Raw genomic sequence first — 2751 nt, 5'->3', positions numbered from 1 at the left:
CCAGTTATCAACCAAAAATTGTCATTGACACTTGCAAATATGTATCACACATACAGATACGTGGTAGCCAAGAAAAAAAATCAATTGTCTAAGCAATGAACCGGATTCTTGGTCTTCTGCCACCTACTCAGGAGACCTGGACTGACTTGCCAGAGCCTGGCTCTATTCTCAATCCAGCCACAGCTCTAGTGCAGGCATTCAGGAAGTGAACTCCCAGCTGACAGCTCCTTGGCTTATCTTCTTGGCCTCTTTCTGTCTCTGTGTCTCTCAATAAATATCCTTTGTGAAAAGTATATATTAAATTGAGGTGGGTCTAGGGTGAACACTTCCTTTGACTTTTCAGGAGACTTCATGCTAGGAAACCAGATCCCTGAGAAGTGGCAGTAAACACTGTGTTAAATACATTACATATTTGTGCAAGAGGATTATGGCACTTAGTTCATATGCCATGTACTAATGCAAACAACATTGACTGGGTACAAATACAATAATTTTCTTGTACTATTTTGCATCTTGCTCATTTTTCTCAACACATTTAGAGTGCAGTATAACTTTCATAGTACAATATTATTTAAATCTGAATAAAGTAATAACATGGCAATTGTCTTATTAATTTAATTGCTTCAAACATATGAAATATTTTCTGCGACTAATAGTTTGTGTTTTTTCTTGCATGGTTTTTGGTGATTAGTGAAATGGAAAGATGCTAATCATATGGGTTATTCTCCTTCAGATGTAAGATGTAAAGCAAAGAGAAATGAAGGCTTTCATAGACTCACAATTAATGAATGACATCTATATTTCAAAGATTCCAATTAGCAGTCTCATTGGGTTTCCTTTTTGCAATTATCAACTACGCTGACACCTACAGAGTAAGACACGACAGAATATTTTTGCTGTAGGTTAAAATCAATATTGCAGGCACATGTGGTGTTTTACTTACTGATATTTTGTAAATGCATGGAAATTAACTATCTGTCTGCCACTGTTTTATCAATTGTTTAGAAGTTAAACAAGAAATAAGAAGAAAGAATGCAGAGAGGAAACTGCTCCTCCTTGACAAAATTCATATTTTTGGGAATCACTACCAACAATGAATCAAAGATAACACTTTTCGCCATGTTTCTGCTAGTCTATCTCATAAATTTCCTGGCAAATCTCGGAATGATCACTTTAATCAGACTGGATCCCCGGCTGCACACCCCAATGTACTTTTTCCTCAGTCACCTCTCACTCTGTGACCTCTGCTACTCCACTGCGGTTGGACCCAAAATGCTCGTGGACATATTTGCAACAGACAAGTCAATTCCCTTCTATGGCTGTGCTCTGCAATTCCTGATCGTCTGTATCTTTGCAGACTCAGAGTGTCTGCTGCTGGCAGTGATGGCCTTTGATAGGTACCAGGCCATCAGCAACCCCTTGCTCTACACAGTCAACATGTCCAACAAGGTGTGTTCCCTGCTCATGGCTGGGGTTTACCTGGTGGGAGTGACAGACGCATTGATACACACCACATTGGCATTTCGCTTGTGTTTCTGTGGCTCTAATGAGATCAATCACTTCTGTGATGTCCCTCCTCTGCTGTTGCTATCATGCTCAGATACTCAGGTCAATGAGTTGGTGATCTTCACTGTGTTTGGATTCATTGAACTGAGTACTATCTCAGGAGTTCTTGTCTCCTACTGTTACATCATCTTATCAGTCTTAAAGATGCCCTCTGCTGAGGGAAGGCTCAAAGCTTTCTCCACCTGCACCTCCCACTTAACTGCAGTTGCCATTTTCCAGGGAACTATACTCTTCATGTACTTCAGACCAAGTTCTTCCTACACTCTAGATCAAGACAAGATGATCTCACTGTTTTACACCCTAGTGATCCCCATGCTGAACCCTCTGATCTACAGCCTTCGGAACAAGGATGTGAAAGAAGCTTTAGTAAAACTAAAATATAAAATCTGTTCTTAAAACTTATATCAATATACATGCACATTCATAGCTATTGGTTTGTGGAATTTATACTGCATGCTGGAGAAAAAAATAAGTTTTAACAAGCAATTTAATAAATTGAAAAATTTACTAGACATGGTTAGTAAATATGACATTTCTGAAACATATCATGCTGAAGTATAACTCTTTAGTGTCAGGAGCATTCAATATGGAAGATATTCCTAACTATCCTAATGAGCAACAATGCCAAATTTTTTTCACTCTCATTACTTTTATTATACTTAAATTTAGTAATCAACAATTTCATATTGGGGTACTTTTGTTGCTTTGTATCTTATGACATTCTCAGAATGAAACTGAATATTTTTAATCATTGTTATATATTCCCTGAATGGCTCAGATTGAATAACGAAGATAATTCATTATTTCTAAGAGATTTACAGTACTTAAAAGAAAACAAGGAGATAAGTTGTTTGCTGCCATTTGGCCAGTCAACCAAGCAGACGATACACCTTTCTTTATCTCTCTCCTCTCTGTAAATCTAATCTGGCTTCCCAATATAAATAAATAAATAAATAAATAAATAAATAAATAAATACAAAATGATCCAACAATGCTACTATATATGACATATAGTCATCAGACAAATCAATATCTCACAGAGATATCAGACTCCAATGATTGATGAAGCACTAATCACAATAGCTAAAAGTGGAAACAACCTGTTACCCAGTGTTGAATAAAAACAATTGTGGCCTGTACATATGGTCATATAATGCCATTTCTTAAAAGAAATGAAATTTTAAA

The 2751-nt window shown here is 36.8% G+C and overlaps 1 protein-coding gene across 1 annotated transcript; it reads left to right on the top strand.

Annotated features, from left to right (window-relative positions):
* The first annotated feature begins 1032 nt into the window (after positions 1-1032).
* LOC121172266 (olfactory receptor 5W2-like) lies at positions 1033-1962 on the top strand. Its single transcript, XM_041004119.1, has one exon. It carries the CDS (start codon positions 1033-1035, stop codon positions 1960-1962), a length of 930 nt encoding a protein of 309 aa, XP_040860053.1.
* Positions 1963-2751: the final 789 nt, after the last annotated feature.

Source organism: Ochotona curzoniae, unplaced genomic scaffold (assembly GCF_017591425.1).
Source record: "Ochotona curzoniae isolate NIBS_2020 unplaced genomic scaffold, NIBS_Ocur_1.0 scaffold_3171, whole genome shotgun sequence".
NCBI classification, from domain to species: Eukaryota; Metazoa; Chordata; class Mammalia; order Lagomorpha; family Ochotonidae; genus Ochotona; species Ochotona curzoniae.
The sequence above is the reverse complement of the archived record's forward strand: the minus strand, read 5'-3'. Positions and strand labels throughout refer to the sequence as shown.

Coding starts and splice junctions, on each gene's coding strand:
- LOC121172266 (XM_041004119.1), top strand. CDS start 1,033: ATGCAGAGAGGAAACTGCTCCTCCTTGACAAAATTCATATTTTTGGGA.